At 46.6% G+C, this 22373-nt stretch overlaps 1 protein-coding gene across 1 annotated transcript in view; it reads left to right on the forward strand.

The window, feature by feature from the left end:
• The first annotated feature begins 212 nt into the window (after nt 1-212).
• LOC121544574 (N-lysine methyltransferase SMYD2-A) overlaps nt 213-22373 on the forward strand; it is a 68709-nt gene continuing 46548 nt past the window's right edge. Inside the window, exons 1-2 of the mRNA XM_041854531.2 lie at nt 213-747; nt 2820-2883. Of these exons, the coding sequence (XP_041710465.1) occupies nt 563-747; nt 2820-2883 (249 nt within the window). The 5' untranslated portion in view covers nt 213-562. The remainder of the gene's footprint in view (nt 748-2819; nt 2884-22373) is intronic.

Consider the following 22373-nt stretch of genomic DNA (forward strand, 5'->3'; position numbering starts at 1 on the left):
TGATAATACCACAGATAGATAGAACAATGAGCTAGTTATAAAACATATTTGGTATTATCTCCAGCAACGTCTGAAGCTATACGGACATTATGCCGCTTTCATCTTCTAGTCGTAAATAGGAAACTCCGATTTACTAACGAGTTGAACACGGCACGTGTATAAGTACAACCCGTTAGCAAGTCTGCAATATCCGAGTTTCCTAGTTCCGACTAGCACTTGAACGTAGCATTAGGACCTCGGTATGCTGTAGCTCTGTCGTAGTCAATGACTGGTCGTAGTACTGACAAGCTAAGCATATGATGCTAGGCTAGCTAGCTGATGATAGCTTTTCTGTTTGGTATTGGTGAGAGGCTGTAGTCAGTGTGTGTGTGTAGCCAAAGCCAGCTAGCCGCAGACAGACAAGCAACGACGCTAGCAAGTCTGATAATTGTATTTTTGCAATAGGACACAGCCAACGTTATCTAGCTCGCTGTCTTGCAAACGTCAGCACGCTCGGGTAGTCAACAAGCAAGTGAAAAGTAGCGTAGCTAGTCACCTAGCTCAACAGACCACGGCATTAAAGATGAGTGGCATAACGAAGAACGAGGGGATAGCGGGGACAGAGAGGTTCGCTAGCCCGGGGAAGGGCAGGGGACTGCGGGCTGTGAAACACTTTGCTGTCGGAGACCTCGTGTTCGCCTGTCCTGCCTATTCCTACGTGCTGACGGTGAACGAGAGAGGAGCGCACTGTGAATACTGCTTCACCAGGTATGGCACCGGACAACTGTCAGAACATGACGGGTTTGGGTTCTAGAATAGAAATGAGATTAAGAGTTTTATTTGTGTTTCTCTCCAACTACTGGCCGAACTCATTCTGCACGAATAGGATCTTTCGCTCTCTTGTCACTTGATTATTGGGGCTGTTATGTTGTCGATTTTTCTACAGTAAGGTGTTCTCAAACCATAACGTTGTAGCAATAATTCGACATCCTTGAAGGCATTGTGACTGGAAGTGGTTGTCACTCCCTACCATGTGGGTTCAGCATGACTTTCAGCAGCTGACAAAACACAGTTGTTTCTTCTGAGCAGGCCCATTCAGTATCATGTCGCGTTCACGTACTAGTCGGAAAAAAGGGGCATAACTCAGGCGGACAGATTTTGGGTGGAGTAAATCCTTTCGCTTCGCAGCTTCCTCCCTGTTTACACTCAGTTGAAGTCAAAGGACACACACACAGTTTGCTTGCACTTGGGTTTGAAAATAAATGGATGAAAGACGATCTTAAACCCAGCCCAGTTCTTTCACGTCAGTGGAGAGGGGAGGTGGTGGAGAGCCTGAGGAGAGGAGGAGACCACTGATAGAGGACTGGAGAGAGGAGGAGACCACTGATAGAGGACTGGAGAGAGGAGGAGACCACTGATAGAGAACATCGAGGAGAGGACTGGAGAGAGGAGGAGACCACTGATAGAGAACATCAAGGAGAGGACTGGAGAGAGGAGACCACTGATGGAGAACATCGAGGAGAGGACTGGAGAGAGGAGGAGACCACTGATGGAGAACATCAAGGAGAGGACTGGAGAGAGGAGGAGACCACTGATAGAGAACATCGAGGAGAGGACTGGAGAGAGGAGGAGACCACTGATAGAGAACATCAAGGAGAGGACTGGAGACACAGGACTGCTGCAGCTGCATTGCAGGGACAGACACACCCCCTGTCTCTCTCTCTCTGACACTCACACACCTCTCTCAGCACCTGCATCACTATTGAAGCAATTTTGAGTTTCATTACAGGACTGATAAAATCAGTCACAGGCTCACTCAGAAATGCTAAATAGATGTGAGGTCTTGTTCAGGGTTGGGGTCAAATCAGTAAGTACACTGAAATTCAAATTCTCTTCAATGGTTCTCAATGAGGAAGATTTGGAATTGCATTTGGAATTTGATTTAGTTTCTGAATTTATTGGAATTATATTGACCCAACCCTGGTCTTGTTTAGTCTGAAGGCTACAGGCTGAGACCGAGATTGGAGTGGAAACCACTTTAGTTTGTTGGGACACACCGTGAGGCTGAGACAGAGTGGAGCGGAAACCACTTTAGTTTGTTGGGACACACCCTGAGGCTGAGACGGAGTGGAGCGGAAACCACTTTAGTTTGTTGGGACACACCGTGAGGCTGAGACAGAGTGGAGCGGAAACCACTTTAGTTTGTTGGGACACACCGTGAGGCTGAGACAGAGTGGAGCGGAAACCACTTTTAGTTTGTTGGGACACACCGTGAGGCTGAGAGAGTGGAGCGGAAACCACTTTAGTTTGTTGGGACACACCGTGAGGCTGAGACGGAGTGGAGCGGAAACCACTTTAGTTTGTTGGGACACACCGTGAGGCTGAGACAGAGTGGAGCGGAAACCACTTTAGTTTGTTGGGACACACCGTGAGGCTGAGACAGAGTGGAGCAGAAACCAAACCATTGTAGATGGTTGGAACACACCAGAGAATATATCTGGTTTGGTTCTGGAATCATTCCTGACTCTCTCTAGGACAGGATAGGCCTTTTTATATGTAGCCTACACAGACCCACACACACCACAGCCTCGCTTGTTTCTGGAGACATGCCCAGATTTATATATAGAAAAGTGACCTTTCTCTGCACCATCTGCCCTTAACAGAGAGATGGGTGAGAACCCACACTAGAACGTGTGTGTGTGTGCGTGTGTGTGTGTGTGTGTGTGAGAGAGGGAGAGAGCGCGAGAGCATAGTGTGTAGGTAATGTCTTTCTTTTCTTGATGTCTCGCTCATCTCAACAACAAAATTTGACAATTTTCTCCCCCTCGCTCTCTCTGCAGGAGGGAAGGCCTCTCCAAATGTGGCAAGTGTAAACAAGCTTACTACTGCGAGATCGACTGCCAGGTATAGTGTGTGTCGTATTGTTTGTGTGTGAGAGAGATTACTATGTGACGGTGTATATGTTAGGGTTGGGCGGTATCCAGATTGTCATACCTTCATACCGACCTTGTAACATCCCAGGATGTTCGGAAATACCAGCACTGAACACAAAGGTCGCTATTTTCAAACCCCACTGAGCCTCTGAGAACCGAAGGTTAAACAATGCTAACAAGTACATGTCAAATCCCATAGCGAATGCTAACTAAATGCTAACGAGCACATTGCGAACATTTTATACAGTCTCTGACCTAAACTATTTGCAGGACATCCCAGCTCGTAAAGTTATACAAGTAACTCAAAAATGCTAGTCACAGTTTGTTGCACAAAACAAATATTAGACAGCAAGGCTCTTGATCCAGAAGGGGATTCTCTGCTGATACCAGGTGAAGCTTGATTTAGCAAGAAGCTAAGCACTTAGCTAGATAGCTAACTAGCTCCGAAATTAGCAAACCAAATGCACAACTGCAGAGCATTTAGCACATTTTAAGACGGTTAACTGATTTATTGAAATTTCTGAAAAATGTTGGGCTCATCCACCACCGCAGCTTTTTCTTTTGTTACGTTCTACACACATTTTACATGTCTTTTTTTTTTTCACAGTAGTTACATAGCAAGAATAAAGTAATATGATATACAGTACCAGTCAAAGGTTTGGACACACATTTACATTTAAGTTATTTAGCAGACACTCTTATCCAGAGCGACTTACAAGTTGGTGCATTCAACTTAGGATAGCCAGTGGGACAACCACCTCTTGATCACAGTAAGTACACTTCTTCAAACAAGCAGCTGTGAGCAAAGTCAGTGCAATCAGGGACAACTACATCTCGATCACAATAAGTACATTCCTTTAAACAAGTCACACCTACTCATTGTTACGAGAATTTCTATCTCTAATTCAACCTAAGCTTGAATCATTACCAGAGGTTGTAAGGCTCTGGTTTTAATCATAAATGATTCAAGGTCCACAACCCACAAGGATTATCTGTATCTTTATTCATGGAGAGCTCTGCCGCCCAAAACACATACATACTGTTTTATACTCCTTCCACACAAAGGCACCCTGCTCCGCCCACCTCTAGGAGGCCCCCTGTAACCCATTTTCTCAGTCCCCTTCACCCTGGAATGTTTAGTCCCGCCCCCCTCTGTTAGTAGGTTGACAATACATTATAATTCTAACACAGTTCACACATTTATACTGTATTTGGGGTGAAATCCTTTAGTCATTATTCTTAAAATACAAATTAATCTAACACTCATTCAAGGGTTTTTCTTAATTTTTTACTATTTTCTACATATTAGAATAATAGTGAAGACATCAAAACTATGAAATAACACATATGGAATCATGTAGTAACCAAAAAAGTGTTTAAAAAAATCAAAACATATTTTAGATTCTTCAAAGGAGCCACCTTTTACCTTGATGACAGCATTGCACACTATTTGGGAGGCTATTTGAAGAATCTCAAATATAAAATGTATTTTGATTTGTTTAACACTTTTTTTTTGGTTACTACATGATTCCATATGTGTTATTTCATAGTTTTGATGTCTTCACTATTATTCTAATATGTAGAAAATAGTAAAAATAAAGAAAAACCCTTGAATGAGTAGGTGTGTCCAAACTTTTGACTGGTACTGTATATCTTAACAATAATCTAACAACGGTACTCATCTTCCCAATATTCTACTATATTCACTTCACCAATAACCAATAATAGTCCTCACCAATAACAGCAATGACAATAATAATGATAGGAATATTAATACAAATTTCACCATTACTGCTGTTGGACTATGAATATGATCAAAACAGTAACGACCATCATTAACCCCCTTAATCACTACCAATTATTCCCTTGTGATCTTCGCCAATTAGTAATATTAATAATTATACTAATATTGGTATTAATCATAAACATGATACAATTTATCTTTATCTTGGCCAGGTCACAGTTGTAAATGAGAACTTGTTCTCAACTGGCTTCTTACCTGGTTAAATAAAGGTGAAATAAAAATAAAATAAAAATGATCACATTAGCGGCAACGACAACAACAACGCAATCATCATCCTCACTGTCATCATCCGGGGGCCAAATGGTACTAGCCACACAGACGAACAGCAATGCGCAAATATCCAGCAGCTCATTTATCATATTATATTACTTTGCAAGTTGGCAGTTGGTCGAACACAACAAAAGAAAGGCATATCAGACCATTTCGATTAGATCCGTTTGCCAATAAAAATTCAGCAAAAACATTATATAAACTAACTTATTCTCAATCCTCCAATCACAATGGAGGAAAGGCATTTGTTCAGTTCATTTAGATCCGAATGTCAGTTAAAGGAGAGAAAGAAATGGAACATGAACCGTTCTTAATGTTCATTTACGTTTGGCAGAAGAAGAAAAAAAATCGATCGTCTGTGGAACCTGCAGTAACTGATGATGGGTATCCGATTTATACATCACAACACCCATGAAAAGAATACCTCATATTATTATTATTATTATTATTATTATAATATATTATATTATAATCTCCCTTGACACTAAAGGAGACATGGGGCCAAATAATAATGAAGCCCAGTATGCAGATCTGGTCATTATAGTGATTTTGTTATACATGTATATTTTAACTGTGGATCTATATAAAATATTATTCCAGGGTCGCTGTTCCAACGCTCAGGGGTGGAGAGAGAAAGTACTGGTTTAAAATGTACTTTCTTAATCCAGTTACTACTGGCTTTACTAATGGAATTCAGCCTACCATTAGTTTGACCCAGTGTTAATTTACCAACCAACCCTGGCGACCATAGACTTAACCGATTACCAATGTGCATCGGAGCAATATTAAATCCTTAAAACATTTTAAATAACTATTTTGGTTTTTGGTTAGAAAAGTTTTTTTTGAACTTTTGATAGTGTTAGAATAGTAATAGTAATTGTGTATATAGAATATATACTGCAGTATAGAACCTGGACAAAGTGTTCACCTTCATACTGTATCAAATAAAATAAAATAAAATTTTATTGGTCACATGCGCCGAATACAACAGGTGCAGACATTACAGTGAAATGCTTACTTACAGCCCTTAACCAACAGTGCATTTATTTTAAACAAAAAAAGTAAGAATAAAACAACAACAAAAAAAGTGTTGAGAAAAAAAGAGCAGAAGTAAAATAAAGTGACAGTAGGGAGGCTATATATACAGGGGGGTACCGTTGCAGAGTCAATGTGCGGGGGCACCGGCTAGTTGAGGTAGTTGAGGTAATATGTACATGTGGGTAGAGTTAAAGTGACTATGCATAAATACTTAACAGAGTAGCAGCAGCGTAAAAGGATGGGGTGGGGGGCAGTGCAAATAGTCCGGGTAGCCATGATTAGCTGTTCAGGAGTCTTATTGCTTGGGGGTAGAAGCTGTTGAGAAGTCTTTTGGACCTAGACTTGGCACTCCGGTACCGCTTGCCGTGCGGTAACAGAGAGAACAGTCTATGACTAGGGTGGCTGGAGTCTTTGACAATTTTGAGGGCCTTCCTCTGACACCGCCTGGTATAGAGGTCCTGGATGGCAGGAAGCTTTGCCCCAGTGATGTACTGGGCCGTACGCACTACCCTCTGTAGTGCCTTGTGGTCGGAGGCCAAGCAGTTGCCATACCAGGCGGTGATGCAACCAGTCAGGATGCTCTCGATGGTGCAGCTGTAGAATTTTTTTGAGGATCTGAGGACCCATGCCAAATCTTTTTAGTCTCCTGAGGGGGAATAGGCTTTGTCGTGCCCTCTTCACGACTGTCTTGGTGTGTTTGGACCATGATAGTTCGTTGGTGATGTGGACACCAAGGAACTTGAAGCTCTCAACCTGTTCCACTACAGCCCCGTCGATGAGAATGGGGGCGTGCTCAGTCCTCTTTTTTTTCCTGTAGTCCACAATCATCTCCTTTGTCTTGGTCACGTTGAGGGAGAGGTTGTTGTCCTGGCACCACACGGCCAGATCTCTGACCTCCTCCCCTATAGGCTGTCTCATCGTTGTCGGTGATCAGGCCTACCACTGTTGTGTCGTCGGCAAACTTAATGATGGTGTTGGAGTCGTGCCTGGCCATGCAGTCATGGGTGAACAGAGAGTACAGGAGGGGACTGAGCACGCACCCCTGAGGGGCCCCCGTGTTGAGGATCAGTGTGGCAGATGTGTTGTTACCTACCCTTACCACCTGGGGGCGGCCCGTCAGGAAGTCCAGGATCCAGTTGCAGAGGGAGGTGTTTAGTCCCAGGATCCTTAGCTTAGTGATGAGCTTTGAGGGCACTATGAGGTTGAACGCTGAGCTGTAGTCAATGAATAGCATTCTCACGTAGGTGTTCCTCTTGTCCAGGTGGGAAAGGGCAGTGTTTCAATCTTCTATCCAGTGTTTGAATTGGGCAGGAGCTCACCGGACCTGAGCACCGTCACCACAAATGTTCCACTGCTCCAGCTCCTTCCATAGAACACCAGCTCAAAAGCACCGCGGACCCCCTGCACCCAAAACACCCCCTGCACCCAAAACAAGCACCAGCACCCATTTGGCATTTCAGTCCAAGTAAACCACTGCTTCTATCTCATCATTACCTTTTATTAAATTAGTCAATATTCTCTATCAAAATCATATTCGTTCCGATTCACATCCACTAGGAGAGTAGCCACAATATAACAATGTTCCGACCTTTTAATCCCAATCCTTGCATTTCAGTTTAGAATACAGACAAGAATAAACAGCAAACTATTCATTTTACATTTTAACGCCAGTGTGTCAAATATTCTGCCTATCATCACCTGTTTTCATTTGAACTCAAACTTAAATCTACGTCTGCATAGTCCAAGAGTCCAGATGCAGTCAAAAATTAAGTTCAAAATTTCATAGGACTGTGAGGGCACTTTGCCAAAAAAACAACAGTTCTATTTTTACCTAAAGTTGCTGAGGATTAAAAAAAGAAAGTGTGTCTCATGGGGGAGTTGTAAGTTGATAGAGAATGGTGTGTCCTTCAACTCCCTACCCCTTTCCAACACCGCCAACTTAATCTTGTAGTGCAAGACTCTAGCAACAACGGGTCGGGGTTTCTGGGGAACCCTTCAGCCAAAACGATGCGCCCTTTGGAAATCAATCTTATCCACCAGATTGCGTTTCATGAAATCCTTCACCTTTTCTTCGGTTGCCAGATAGTTTTCAGTCTCCTTCACTCCCGTTATGACAATATTATTTCTCATGCTTCTGCATTTTTAGGTGAAGTAGCTCCGCTTTCATTTTAGTGTTATCACTCAGGAGATTCTCTGTCCTTGATTGTAGGGAGTCGCTTTCAACTCGCTTTTGTTTTCAGCCCTTATTTCTTCCATTTAAATTGTTGCTGTAATTCATTCCTATCTTGAGGGCCTCCATGTCTTCCATTACTCTGGGAAATACATCAAGCGTTTGTAGCTGTATTTCCTCCTGGTCAACATCTTTAATAGTTCTAAGATATCTAGCGGACATTTAGTTGTGAATTCCATGGTGCAACTACATCACCTGGCGCGTGCTGCACCACAGTGAGTGACTCCCAAGGCTCCGGGTCTCTCGTCGTTGTGTGCTTGTAAACGAACACCAAGTGACCGGGGACCACCGGTAAAGCTTCATAATGGAAAAAGTATGTGACAGGTGACATGAAACTCAATCTTCTTTATTTCCTAACGTATTGCACAAGTTGACTGCAGGCATTTACTTAAAAAGTAGCTACAAATATTCAAATGTATTTAATAACGTCTGAGATATAGTTTAAACAATATTGACGGCATTGAAAAACCATCCCGTGTCTATTTCCAATTACCCCGGTATGTACAGGATACCACACAAGCCTAGGAAAGTATTCAGAGCCCTTGACTTTTTACACCATTTTGTTACGTTACAGCCTTATTCTAAAGTGGATTACATTTATTTTTTCCTCATCAATCTACACACAATACCCCATAATGACAAAGTGAAAACAGGTCTTTTAAATATTTTTGCACATTTATTTAAAAAATATATATAAATGCCTTATTTACATAAGTATTCAGACCCTTTGCTATGAGACTCGAAATTGAGCTCAGGTGCATCCTGTTTCCATTGATCATCCTTGAGATGTTTCTACAACTTGATTGGATCCACCTGTGGTAAATTCAATTGATTGGACATGATTTGGAAAGGCACACACCTGTCTATATAAAGGTCCCACGTTTTACGGGCTCCTAACCAATTGTGCTATTGTGTGTGTTTTTTTTCGCATTATTTGTAACTTATTTTGTACATAATGTTTCTGCCACGGTCTCTTAAGACCGAAAAGAGCGTCTGGATATCAGAACAGCGATTACTCACCTCATACTGGACGAAGATCTTTTTCTTTAACGAGTCGGACGCAAAGGATTTACTTCAGACACCCGACAAGGCCAAAATCCCCGTCATTCGCAGGAGAAGGAGACAGAGATATCAGGGATATAGGTCGGGGTGCCTTGTAAGGATCCGACGGCGAGTGGGTAATCTGCCTCTACCATCAGTCCTATTAGCCAACGTACAATCATTGGATAACAAAATAGACAAGCTACGATCACAAATATCCTACCAACGGGACATTAAAAACTGTAATATCTTGTGTTTCACCGAGTCGTGGCTGAACGACAACATGGATAACAAACAGCTGGCGGGATATACGCTGTAGACCATACTACACTGCAAAAAAAAATAAAGGGAACACTTAAACAACACAATGTAACTCCAAGTCAATCACACTTCTGTGAAATCAAACTGTCCACTTAGGAAGCAACACTGATTGACAATAAATGTCACATGCTGTTGTGCAAATGGAATAGACAACAGGTGGAAATTATAGGCAATTAGCAAGACACCCCCCAATAAAGGACTGGTTTTGCAGGTGGTGACCACAGACCACTTCTCAGTTCCTATGCTTCCTGGCTGATGTTTTGGTCACTTTTGAATGCTGGCGGTGCTTTCACTCTAGTGGTAGCATGAGACGGAGTCTACAACCCACACAAGTGGCTCAGGTAGTGCAGCTCATCCAGGATGGCACATCAATGCGAGCTGTGGCAAGAAGGTTTGCTGTGTCTGTCAGCGTAGTGTCCAGAGCATGGAGGCGCTACCAGGAGACAGGCCAGAACATCAGGAGACGTGGAGGAGGCCGTAGGAGGGCAACAACCCAGCAGCAGGACTGCTACCTCCGCCTTTGTGCAAAATGACCTCCAGCAGGCCACAAATGTGCATGTGTCTGCTCAAACGGTCAGAAATAGACTCCATGAGGGTGGTATGAGGGCCCGACGTCCACAGGTGGGGGTTGTGCTTACAGCCCAACACCGTGCAGGACGTTTGGCATTTGCCAGAGAACACCAAGATTGGCAAATTCGCCACTGGCGCCCTGTGCTCTTCACAGATGAAAGCAGGTTCACACTGAGCACGTGACAGACGTGACAGAGTCTGGAGACGCCGTGGAGAACGTTCTGCTGCCTGCAACATCCTCCAGCATGACCGGTTTGGCGGTGGGTCAGTCATGGTGTGGGTTGGCATTTCTTTGGGGGGCCGCACAGCCCTCCATGTGCTCGCCAGAGGTTGCCTGACTGCCATTAGGTACCGAGATGAGATCCTCAGACCCCTTGTGAGACCATATGCTGGTGCGGTTGGCCCTGGGTTCCTCCTAATGCAAGACAATGCTAGACCTCATGTGGCTGGAGTGTGTCAGCAGTTCCTGCAAGAGGAAGGCATTGATGCTATGGACTGGCCCGCCCGTTCCCCAGACCTGAATCCAATTGAGCACATCTGGGACATCATGTCTCGCTCCATCCACCAACGCCACATTGCACCACAGACTGTCCAGGAGTTGGCGGATGCTTTAGTCCAGGTCTGGGAGGAGATCCCTCAGGAGACCATCCGCCACCTCATCAGGAGCATGCCCAGGCGTTGTAGGGAGGTCATACAGGCACGTGGAGGCCACACACACTACTGAGCCTCATTTTGACTTGTTTTAAGGACATTACATCAAAGTTGGATCAGCCTGTAGTGTGGTTTTCCACTTTAATTTTGAGGGTGACTCCAAATCCAGACCTCCATGGGATGATACATTTGATTTCCATTGATAATTTTTGTGTGATTTTGTTGTCAGCACATTCAACAAAGAAAAAAGTATTTAATAAGATTATTTCATTCATTCAGATCTAGGATGTGTTATTTTAGTGTTCCCTTTATTTTTTTGAGCAGTGTATTTACCAAGAGAGTTTTCATCTATATTTTTCGTAGCTGTCTATTTACCACCAGAAACCAATGCTGGCACAATTTTATTTATTTATTTATTTATTTAACCTTTATTTAACTAGGCAAGTCAGTTAAGAACAAATTCTTATTTACAATGACGGCCTACACCGGCCAAATCCTAACCCGGACGACGCTGGGCCAATTGTGCACCGCCCTATGGACTCCCAGTCACGGCCGGTTGTGATACAGCCTGGAATCGAACCAGGGTCTGTAGTGACGCCTCTACCACTGAGATGCAGTGCCTTAGACCGCTGCGCCACTCAGGAGCACTAAGACCGCACTCAATGAGCTGTATAAGGCCATAAGCAAACAGGAAACGCTCATCCAGAGGCGGCGCTCCTAGTGGCCGGGGACTTTAATGCAGGGAAACTTACATCCATTTGACCAGCATGTTAAATGTGCAACCAGAGAAAAAAAATAACTCTGGACCACCTTTACTCCACACACAGAGCCGTGTACAAAGCTCTCCCTCGCCCTCCATTTGGCAAATCTGACCATAATTCTATCCTGATTGCTGCTTACAAGCAAAAACTAAAGCAGGAAGCACCAGTGACTCGGTCAATAAAGAAGTGGTTAGATGAAGCAGATGCTAAGCTACATGACTGTTTTGCTAGCACAGACTGGAATATGTTCCGGGATTCTTCCGATGGCATTGAGGAGTACACCACATCAGTCACTGGCTTCATCAATAAGTGTATCGATGACGTCGTCCCCACAGTGACCGTACGTACATACCCCAACCAGAAGCCATGGATTACAGGAAACATCCGCACTGAGTTAAAGGGTAGAGCTTCCGTGGGACTCTAACCCGGACGCTTATAAGAAATCCATCTATGCCCTCTGATGAACCATCAAACAGGCAAAGGGTCAATACAGGACTAAGATTGAATCGTGCTCCGACGCTTATCGGTTGTGGCAGGGCTTGCAAACTATTACAGACTACAAAGGGAAGCACAGCCTCGAGCTGCCCAGTGACGTGAGCCTACCAAACGAGCTAAATTACTTCTATGCTCGCTTTGAGGCAAGCAACACTGAAGCATGCTTGAGAGCCCCAGCTGTTCCGGACGACTGTTTGATTTAGCTCTGTGCCCAAGAACACTAAGGTAACCTGCCTAAATGACTACAGACCCGTAGCACTCACGTCTGTAGCCATGAAGTGCTTTGAAAGGCTGGTCATGGCTCACATCAACACCATTATCCCAGAAACCCTAGACCCACTCCAATTTGCATACCGCCCCAACAGATCCACAGATGATGGAATCTCTATTGCACTCCACACTGCCCTTTCACACCTAGACAAAAGGAACACCTACGTATGAATTCTTTTCATTGACTACAGCTCAGCGTTCAACACCATAGTGCCCTCAAAGCTCATCACTAAGCTAAGGATCCTGGGACTAAACACCTCCCTCTGCAACTGGATCCTGGACTTCCTGACGGGCCGCCCCCAGGTGGTAAGGGTAGGTAACAACACATCTGCCACGCTGATCCTCAACACGGGGGCTCCACAGGGGTGCGTGCTCAGTCCCCTCCTGAACTCCCTGTTCACCCATGACCAGGCACGACTCCAACACCATCATTAAGTTTGCCGACGACACAAGTGGTAGGCCTAATCACCGACAACGAGACAGCCTATAGTGAGGAGGTCAGAGACCTGGCCGTGTGGTGCCAGGATAACAACCTCTCCCTCAAAGTGATCAAGACAAAGGAGATGATTGTGGACTACAGGAAAAGGAGGACTGAGCACGCCCCCATTCTCATCGACGGGGCTGTAGTGGAGCATGTTGAGAGCTTCAAGTTCCATAACATGGTTCAAACACACCAAGACAGTTGTGAAGAGGGCACGACAAAGCCTATTCCCCCTCAGGAGACTGATAAGATTTAGTCATAGACTGTTCTCTCTGCTACCGCACGGCAAGCGGTACCTGAGCGCCAAGCCTAGGTTCAAAAGGCTTCTTAACAGCTTCTACTCCCAAGCCATAAGACTCCTGAACAGCTAACCAAATGGCTACCTGGACTATTTGCATTGTCCCCCCCCACCCAACCACCCCATCTTTTACGCTAATGCCACTCTGTTTATTAACTATGCATAGTCACTTTAACTCTACCTACACGTACATATTACCTCAATTACCTCGACTAGCCGGTGCCCCAGGCCTATTTCTAACTATTTTAGAGTGCAAGATGCAAGAAAATGGATCTTCGCTCTACTCACTAATGATTGCAACTTGTCATAATATTTAGAAATGTTTTGTTGTAATGAATAAGCATGTCATCATATCTCCCATTTTCACAAAACACTAGGCTACTGCCTGCTTACAATGCAATACTTCAACTATTAGAAACTGCGTACTAAACTGGTCTGAACTGGTCTAAAGATTGCGGGAGAGAGCTAAGCATGTTCTCACGTCAATTTCAGTTTTGATAAATGCCAACTTTTGCGTGTGAACTGGCGCACGCATGTTTCGGGGTATATTTTGTACGTACACAACGTTTATAAATTAAAAAGTGTTCACCCCTGTGTGTGTGTGTGTTCCAAAGAAATGGAGCCCCCTAAGGAAAGTTCACACCACCAGTCCTACCACAACTACTAGGCTGCGTTCAACAGCACTGGGCCTTCCTCTGAAACAGAGCTGCGTTCAACAGCGCTGGGCCTTCCTCTGAAACAGAGCTGCGTTCAACAGCGCTGGGCCTTCCTCTGAAACAGAGCTGCGTTCAACAGCGCTGGGCCTTCCTCTGAAACAGAGCTGCGTTCAACAGCGCTGGGCCTTCCTCTGAAACAGAGCTGCGTTCAACAGCGCTGGGCCTTCCTCTGAAACAGAGCTGCGTTCAACAGCGCTGGGCCTTCCTCTGAAACAGAGCTGTGTTCAACAGCGCTGGGCCTTCCTCTGAAACGTAATGGCCCATGGCTGTGTTCAACAACCCTGTATTACAGGGCTAGGCAACCCAGTTCCTGGAGTGCCGCAGGTACACTGAACAAAAATATAAACGCAACATGCAACAATTTCAAAGATTTTACTGAGTTACAGTTCATATAAGGAAATCAGTCAATTGAAATAAATAAATTAGGCCCTAATCTATGGATTTCACATGACTGGGAATACAGATATGCATCTGTTGGTCACAGATACCTTTTTAAAAAAAGGTAGTGGCCTGGATCAGAAAACCAGTCTATATCTGGTGTGACCACCATTTGCCTCATGCAGCGTGACATATCTTCTTTGCATAGAGTTGATCAAGCTGTTGATTGTGGAATGTCCCACTCCTCTTCATTGGCTGTGTGAAGTTGCTGGATATTGGCGGGAACTGGAACACGCTGTTGTAGACGTCGATCCAGATCATCCCAAACATACTCAATGGGTAACGTCTGGTGAATGCAGGCCATGGAAGAACTAGGAAATGTTCCGCTTCCAGGAATTGTGTACAGATCCTAGCGACATGGGGCAGTGCATTATGCTGAAGCAACATGAGGTGATGGCGGCGGATGAATGGCACGACAATGGGCCTCAGGATCTTGCCACGGTATCTCTGTGCATTCAAACTGCTGTAGATAAAATGCAATTGTGTTCGTTGTCCGTAACTTATGTCTGCCCGTGCAATAACCCCACCGCCACAATGGGGCACTCTGTTCACAACGTTGACATCAGCAAACCGCTCTCCCACACAATGCCATAAACGCTATCTGCCCGGGACAGTTGATTCTGGGATTCATCCATGAAGAGCACACTTTTCCAGCATGCCAGTGAAGTCGGTTACGACACCGAACTGCAGTTAGGTCAAGACCCTGGTGAGGTTGACGAGCATGCAGATGAGCTTGTGCAGAAATTATTCAGTTGTGCAAACCCACAGTTTCATCAACTGTCCGGTGGCTGGTCTCTGACGATCCCGCAGGTGAAGAAGCAGGATGTGGAGGTCCTGGGCTGGCATAGTTACACGTGGTCTGCGGTTGTGAGGCCGGTTGGACGTACTGCCAAATTCTCTAAAACAACGTTGGAGGCGGCTTATGGTAGAGAAATTAACATTGAATTCTCTGGCAACAGTTCTGGTGGACATTGCTGCAGTCAGCATGCCAATTTCACGCTCCCTCAACTTGAGATATCTGTGGCATTGTGTTGTGTGACAAAAGTGCACATTTTAGAGTGGCCTTTTATTGTCCCCAGCACAAGGTGTTGTTTAATCAGCTTCTTGATATGCCACGCCTGTCAGGTGGATGGATTATCTTGGCAAAGGAGAAATGCTTAATAACAGGGATGTAAACAAATTTGTGCAACATCTTTAGAGAAATAAGCTTTTTGTGCGTATGGAACATTTCTAGGATCTTTTATTTCAGCTCATGAAACATGGGACCAACACTTTACATGTTGCGTTTATATTTTTGTTCAGTGTAATTATGTTAATATAGAGAAACTCTTGAATTAACTATCAGTAGTTATCATTAACTGTTGTACCATTTTAATCACTACTATATCAACAATAGTCTAATCAATAGTCAATTACTAATTCTCATTCTGAATAGTCGTTAGCGCTGGAGCTGCAAAAACCCAGTCACTCCCAAATGACTTCAAGGCCACAAATAATGAATTCATTGTTTTATTTACTAAATAAGTTGAAAATGAGGTAGTTAAAAGATATTATATAAAGACCGGGTACAATGGGATACAACACAGCTATTGAGGTGAGAGGCTCCTTAGATCAATATGAATGGGCTTTGAACTCAACACAGGGAAATACAACAACACATTCACAGGACTTCTGAGAACGACATGATCTCATTCATGAAAATATAAAGTGTGAGAGGACTTCGTCACCAACCAGGAACAGACCTGAACTAGGCTACCAATTAGCATCCGATGTGGACAGTGCCGGGACAGTATTGATCATGGGTTTTGTAAATTAGACCTGCGATTTTACAATACTCAATGACTTCCACCACTTTACACACACAATTCCACTTTCAGAGGAAACTAAGAATGTAGTAGGGTAAATTACTTGTATGTCAGTGTTGCCTCTCTCTGTTCTCAGTCCAAGAAAGTAACGTCTATTAGAGCTTTTCTAATGCAGTGAATTCTTCCTCTGATCCCAGCCGGGATGGATTGTGAACTCAATCAGTTAGTCTCGAATGCAAACAGGATCCCCTCTGGGATGATTTGGCTCTGTCTGAGTAGGATAGGGAAAGTCGATAGGTGTGTGTGTGTGTGTGTGTGGTTTCCAAGGAGATGTAGGTCATTCATTCAACTGGTGTGGTCGCGCTGCAAAGAAACTTGAGGTCGTATGGGGTCATCAGAAAGGGGAGGCAGGCATAACCACCGTCCTTAAGGAGAAATCCATCTTAGTGACCTGCATGGGGACGGAACGACATATCAGTGTTATATTGCAGACAAATTTTATTTCTGCCAAGTATATAGGATAATTAAGCAGTAAGGTACAAGGGGGTGTGGCATATGGCCAATATGAAGTCTTTCAATTAGGTTTAGAACTACACATATAATTACATTACACATGCCATTACACATGCCCTGTTACAGTGTAGAGTCTCTGAGTCATGCACAGAGCCAGACCACCTGGTTTACATTGGCTATGTATGGGTTGAGTAAGTTGGCCAGATATATGATTGATTGTGTGGGGAAAAACAATAACGTTCCAAAATAAAATCTTCTGAATGATCTAAAGGATCAATTTGAGGTCCAATCATTTATTCCCTTTGTAATGCACGCTAAGATCAAGTTAACCTAGTAGGTAGCAGGTTCGCTTCAGAGCATTCGTTGCTATGGTTTCTGATCAGGCTATACGTCGAGCTCTCTTTCTGGATCCAAAAATCCGGAGTTTTCTCAAATTCTGGTTTGACAGATCGCACTAATATGGATTTCTGGAATACCCATCTGGTCCAGGTTGGTTAAATCAAACACATGAAGTTGATAGCTCAGTGTAGACCAGGGCCCTGTTTTCCAATAGCCCAGTGTAGACCAGGGCCCTGTTTTCCAATAGCCCAGTGTAGACCAGGGCCCTGTTTTCCAATAGCCCAGTGTAGACCAGGGCCCTGTTTTCCAATAGCCCAGTGTAGACCAGGGCCCTGTTTCCCAATAGCTCAGTGTAGACCAGGGCCCTGTTTTCCAATAGCCCAGTGTAGACCAGGGCCCTGTTTCCCAATAGCGATGGAACTTCGGCTTACAAGTTTTTTTTTTTTTACGGACAAAGAATTACCATGCGTTTCCCAAAATAGCATGCAGAGAGAATGGTGCGTCATGGGAGCATGGGCCCGGTTTCCCGATACACTAGGGGTGTGAACGTTAAAATGTTTAAACGAAGTTGGAATCCTTAACGTTAACAAAAATCCCTAACCACTTAATTAAAATCACAGTGCAGTTATCACAAAACATATTATTATTTTAGTCGATAGGCTATAAAGCACCGGAAAAGTTGTGTAATTCAAATAAGGTGAACTTTAGGCTACTTTGGTGAATTTGTGAGGCATGACATTGCGAGATACAGATTACCAAAACATATGAGCATTCTTCTGCCTGCCCCCCTCTCTTCCTGGCGTTCCGCCTGGTCCTCCCCTCTCTCCCTGGCGTTCTGCCTGGCCCTCCCCTCTCTCCCTGGCGTTCTGCCTGGCCCTCCCCTCTCTCCCTGGCGTTCTGCCTGGCCCTCCCCTCTCTCCCTGGCGTTCTGCCTGGCCCTCCCCTCTCTCCCTGGCGTTCTGCCTGGCCCTCCCCTCTCTCCCTGGCGTTCTGCCTGCCCCTCTCTCCCTGGCGTTCTGCCTGGCCCCTCCTCCCTCTCCCTGGCGTTCTGCCTGGCCCTTCCCCTCTCTCCCTGGCGTTCTGCCTGGCCCTCCTCTCTCTCCCTGGCGTTCCCGCCTCCCCTCTCTCCCTGGCGTTCCGCCTGGCCCTCCCCTCTCTCCCTGGCGTTCTGCCTGGCCCTCCTCTCTCTCCCTGGCGTTCCGCCTGGCCCTCCCCCTCTCTCCCTGGCGTTCCGCCTGGCCCTCCTCTCTCTCCCTGGCGTTCCGCCCCTCCCCTCTCTCCCTGGCGTTCCGCCTGGCCCTCCCCCTCTCTCCCTGGCGTTCCGCCTGCCCCCCTCTCTCCCTGGCGTTCTGCCTGGCCCTCCTCTCTCTCCCTGGCGTTCCGCCTGGCCCTCCCCCTCTCTCCCTGGCGTTCCGCCTGGCCCTCCCCTCTCTCCCTGGCGTTCTGCCTGGCCCTCCCCCTCTCTCCCTGGCGTTCTGCCTGGCCCTCCCCTCTCTCCCTGGCGTTCTGCCTGGCCCTCCCCCTCTCTCCCTGGCGTTCTGCCTGGCCCTCCCCCTCTCTCCCTGGCGTTCTGCCTGGCCCTCCCCCTCTCTCCCTGGCGTTCTGCCTTGCCCTCCCCTCTCTCCCTGGCGTTCCCGTTGCCCCCTCTCTCCCTGGCGTTCTGCCTGGCCTCCCCCTCTCTCCCTGGCGTTCCGCCTGCCCCCTCTCTCCCTGGCGTTCCGCCTGGCCCTCCTCTCTCTCCCTGGCGTTCCGCCCCTCCCCTCTCTCCCTGGCGTTCTGCCTGGCCCTCCCCTCTCTCCCTGGCGTTCTGCCTGGCCCTCCCCTCTCTCCCTGGCGTTCTGCCTGGCCCTCCCCCTCTCTCTCTGGCGTTCTGCCTGGCCCTCCCCCTCTCTCCCTGGCGTTCTGCCTGGCCCTCCCCTCTCTCCCTAGCGTTCCGCCTGCCCCCCTCTCTCCCTGGCGTTCTGCCTTGCCCTCCCCTCTCTCCCTGGCGTTCCGCCTGCCCCCCTCTCTCCCTGGCGTTCCGCCTGCCCCCCTCTCTCCCTGGCGTTCTGCCTGGCCCTCCCCTCTCTCCCTGGCGTTCCGCCTGCCCCCCTCTCTCCCTGGCGTTCCGCCTGGCCCTCCTCTCTCTCCCTGGCGTTCCGCCCCTCCCCTCTCTCCCTGGCGTTCCGCCTGGCCCTCCCTCTCTCTCCCTGGCGTTCTGCCTGGCCCTCCCCTCTCTCCCTGGCGTTCTGCCTTGCCCTCCCCTCTCTCCCTGGCGTTCCGTCTGCTCCCCTCTCTCCCTGGCGTTCTGCCTGGCCCTCCCCTCTCTCCCTGGCGTTCTGCCTGGCCCTCCCCTCTCTCCCTGGCGTTCTGCCTGCCCCCCTCTCTCCCTGGCGTTCCGCCTGGCCCTCCTCTCTCTCCCTGGCGTTCCGCCCCTCCCCTCTCTCCCTGGCGTTCTGCCTGGCCCTCCCCCTCTCTCCCTGGCGTTCTGCCTGGCCCTCCCCTCTCTCCCTGGCGTTCTGCCTGGCCCTCCCCTCTCTCTCTGGCGTTCTGCCTGGCCCTCCCCTCTCTCCCTGGCATTCTGCCTGGCCCTCCTCTCTCTCCCTGGCGTTCTGCCTGGCCCTCCTCTCTCTCCCTGGCGTTCTGCCTGGCCCTCCCCTCTCTCCCTGGCGTTCCGCCTGCCCCCCTCTCTCCCTGGCGTTCCGCCTTGCCTCCCCCCTCTCTCCCTGGCGTTCTGCCTGGCCCTCCCCTCTCTCCCTGGCGTTCTGCCTGGCCCTCCCCTCTCTCCCTGGCGTTCTGCCTGGCCCTCCCCTCTCTCCCTGGCGTTCCGCCTGCCCCCCTCTCTCCCTGGCGTTCCGCCTGGCCCTCCTCTCTCTCCCTGGCGTTCCGCCCCTCCCCTCTCTCCCTGGCGTTCCGCCTGGCCCTCCCTCTCTCCCTGGCGTTCTGCCTGGCCCTCCTCTCTCTCCCTGGCGTTCTGCCTGGCCCTCCTCTCTCTCCCTGGCGTTCTGCCTGGCCCTCCTCTCTCTCCCTGGCGTTCTGCCTGGCCCTCCTCTCTCTCCCTGGCGTTCTGCCTGGCCCTCCTCTCTCTCCCTGGCGTTCTGCCTGGCCCTCTCTCTCCCTGGCGTTCTGCCTGGCCCTGTAAAGTTACCAATTGTCGCTATGGACATGTTACTGTAGCTGCGTTCTATGTCTGTAAAGGGTCGTGGTAGATATATGTAGTCCCCTGTAGCTCAGTTGGTAGAGCATGGCGCTTGCAACGCCAGGGTTGTGGGTTCGTTTCCCATGGGGGATAAGAGTGTCGGCTAAATGACTAAAATGCAAATGTATATAACATCAATGCCCAGCCCTAGCAGTTATACACATGTAATAGGACCATTATCCTTCATCGACGTGAAATTGTATGATTTTTTTTTCTTTATCGTTTTAACAGAAAACCGTTTATTAATTTATACTGGCCCTTTGATAAATTCTGAGCATTAATGAAAGATCTGCAAAATAATTGCTGCCGTAATACAACGTTCAGTGCCAAAATGACGAGTACTGTGGTTTCTAGTCGGATCTAGCTCATATGTGGCATGTTGATTCATTTTTTTTTTTCTTCATCTGAATTTGTCTTTTGCGTTTGAACAGTTTAAGCTACAAAATATTATGTCCTCATTCCTGAAAGCCATGACTCTCAGGAACACCTGCCTTCTGTTTCCCTCTCTGATACTCTGAAGGACTCTTTAGAATGGAGTGTGTCAAGCTACGACTCTCTGTTTCCCTCTCTGATACTCTGAAGGACTCTTTAGAATGGAGTGTGACAAAAAAAAACAACCTAATGACTGACTGAGGGAAATGAATTCAAAGCACACTTCCTTCAGACTGGAATTTGGTATTACCTGATTTGATATATCTCTGTGTTGTTTAATGAGATGATTTAGATTTCAGATTATTAAAAAAACGACCTAATTTGCATTTTAAGAAGCTTTTTAATAGTTGTTTAAACTAAACTAAATAATGGTGAGCGAGATTCTGAGCCTGCCTGGCAGGGTTGGTCCTACAAAGCCAGAGCCCCCTGATGGGAGAGCATAATAGACAAGGAAATTCTCAAAGCTGCTAATGAGAACCTTGACGACCTTTTACCTAGCCGGTGGGGATTCCGGTGGGGTACGCCCACCCAGGTAGTGGCAGTGCTGGCAACACTGGCTGCAGTAACCCATGGGGAGGGGGTCACACTCGGACAATCAGAGAGGGGGTTTATCATTGTGGCCCAGGTGGCACAAAATAATCAAAGGTCTGACCGCATGGAGATGCTTGGGAAAATGGTTACAACAGGGGATCAGAGTGTTTGTGTCTCAGGTGAAGAGGGTGGATCTGATCTCCATCACCTAGGACTTGACATAGATTAAGTAGATTAATCAAATCTCACATTGTTATCAATTTCTGCTCAATCTGCATGCTTTCTCAATCAGCTTTAACTGTATGTGCACTCGTAGATCAAGTTATTTCTCGAGTTGGGCTCTGGGATATAACAGCCGTTGAGTATCGGATTTTATGGTGGATTGTGGAGGAGGGGGGTTGAGTGTGTTGGAGTATGTGAGTATGTGCGTGTGTGCTTGTCTGGCATCTGTTGTGGGGGGTGGGGATGTTGGGGGGGTATGGGATGGACCGCGGGAATTATTTGCTAGGATAATAATTGCTTGTCAATGAATTAAATGTAATACAATGGCAATCCGGGTTATATGTTAAGAATCCTATGCGTGAACTGCCGACATTATTACGCATATTAATTGATAATGATGGAAAATAGGATATGCATAATTTAAAAAAAATTGAGGTGAAAGCATTGGAAATACTTTTGGCGGTTAATCTGCTTCTGTTTTGTGGGTGGCACTGTGTGCTGTTTTTGATGGATGGGTCCTGGCCTCTCGGGGCCTTAGGGATACGGAGGGACGTGGGTGGGATGCTGATCACTGGGATGACGGCTCAACTTGGGATGGGGAGGGGCTTTAGCGGGGGAATTAGTGGAGAACAATTGAAGGGTTACTCCGTAGCAATGCAAATATCACGGTACAGCTATATGGACACTCAATCATTACGCTATTTTTATTGGTAAATTTACAAACATATATAATGATAAATAGACTTGAAACTTGTATCTCATTATGGTGTATGGTGAAATAAGTATAGCCAGTTATAATTGTAATGGCTTAGCTGATAATAACAAAAGAAGAACAATATTTACATGGCTCAAAGAGAAGGAATATAATATCTATTGTATACAGGAAACTCATTCAACAATTCGAGATGAAGTAGCGTGGAAAAAGAATGGGGGGGAAATATACTTCTCCCCATGGGCAAAGAAATTCAAAAGGGGGTGATGATATTAATTAATAGTAATTTCGATCCGAATGTGCAAATTGTCCAAATAGATACGCAAGGTAGATGGATTATTTTAA

This window comes from Coregonus clupeaformis, unplaced genomic scaffold, assembly GCF_020615455.1.
Source record: "Coregonus clupeaformis isolate EN_2021a unplaced genomic scaffold, ASM2061545v1 scaf0032, whole genome shotgun sequence".
In the NCBI taxonomy this organism is placed as follows: Eukaryota; Metazoa; Chordata; class Actinopteri; order Salmoniformes; family Salmonidae; genus Coregonus; species Coregonus clupeaformis.